We start from the raw sequence: 1,176 nt of genomic DNA on the forward strand, positions 1-1,176 counted from the left end.
TGCGAGAAGAGCTCGAAGCGAGCCAGAGGTCGCCGAGGGGTCGCACCGCATCGGAGCGGGCAACCACGCTGGTTTGCGATGCGTCCCAAGGCAGGTAGCTCTCTGGCGGGTCCACTAGGACGGGGAGCCAAGAGATCGACGACAGCTCATCGCCAAAGGTGGACACCTATGCAACCCGCAGGCCTGCGGGTTGGTACGCGTGACATAGAAAGGTGGGAGGAAGGGGGAGCAGCCTGGGGCACCTCCATGTCGGCTTCTCGCGCGGTGGCGTCGCTCTGTCCAAACATCGACATCAAACTGCCGCGCTGCTTGCCGCGAGTGGGTCGAGGAGCGAGGAGAGTCGCGGCGTGGGTGTCGACGTACCGGAGCAGCGCGCGCGCGCGCCGCAGCGCCGCCTCGCCGTCGCTGGCGGAGAGCTCCTGCACCGACCGCGCGCTCTGCACCACCGCGCCGCGCGTCACCTCGCCGCGCAGCCCGAGCCGCTCCAGCGCGCTCAGCAGGTCGGGCGCGCTGAAGACGCCCGCCGGGTACGCCCCCTCCACCCCGAGCAGCTCGGCCGCCGCGTGCACCTTTGGATGGAAGAGCTCGCTCGCGCGGTGCAGCGAGCCGCCCGCCGTAGGCACGAAGCGCAGCTCGCGCAGCGAGTCGACGAAGCCGGCGTCCTCCGAGCCGAGCGCGTGCAGCTCGCGCAGCACCGACACCATCGCGCCGTCGCGCGCCTCGGCGGGCAGGTCGGCCAGCCGGCCAAAGACGTGCGAGCGAAAGAAGGCGCTCCGGGCGGGCTGCTCGACGCCCAAGAAGCGGAGCAGCCGGCGCTCGCTCTCGGAGCCGCTCCGCACGAAGCGCCCGCCCGCCAGCAGCGACTCCGGCACGCCCGGCGGCGCCACGCAGTGCACGCCCCGCTGCAGCGGCACGCACTCCCCCGCCGGTGCCGGTGCCGCCTCGCCGTCCGGCGGCGCGGCGCGGTGCAGCTCGAAGATGGGCAGCGAGCGCAGGAAAGGCACCAGGTCGGCGTTGGTCAGCTCGCTTTCCTCGGCGGGGCGCCGCTCGGCGAGGAAGCCGCGCACCGCCCGCCGCTCCGCCAGGGTCAGCTCCGCGAAGGCCGGCGCCGCGCCGGGGCGGGCGCGCGTCGCGGCCTGCAGCGCGCGCAGCACGGCGCACGCCGTCGGCAGCGGC

At 74.1% G+C, this 1,176-nt stretch overlaps 1 protein-coding gene across 1 annotated transcript in view; it reads right to left on the reverse strand.

Moving 5' to 3' along the window:
* Positions 1-1,176, reverse strand: part of EMIHUDRAFT_116965 (hypothetical protein) — a gene marked incomplete at both ends in the record, with an annotated part of 18,615 nt that overhangs the window by 15,450 nt on the left and 1,989 nt on the right. Inside the window, 2 exons of the mRNA XM_005774295.1 lie at positions 47-166; positions 243-1,136. Of these exons, the coding sequence (XP_005774352.1) occupies positions 47-166; positions 243-1,136 (1,014 nt within the window). The remainder of the gene's footprint in view (positions 1-46; positions 167-242; positions 1,137-1,176) is intronic.

This window comes from Emiliania huxleyi, assembly GCF_000372725.1.
Source record: "Emiliania huxleyi CCMP1516 unplaced genomic scaffold EMIHUscaffold_315, whole genome shotgun sequence".
NCBI classification, from domain to species: Eukaryota; Haptophyta; order Isochrysidales; family Noelaerhabdaceae; genus Emiliania; species Emiliania huxleyi.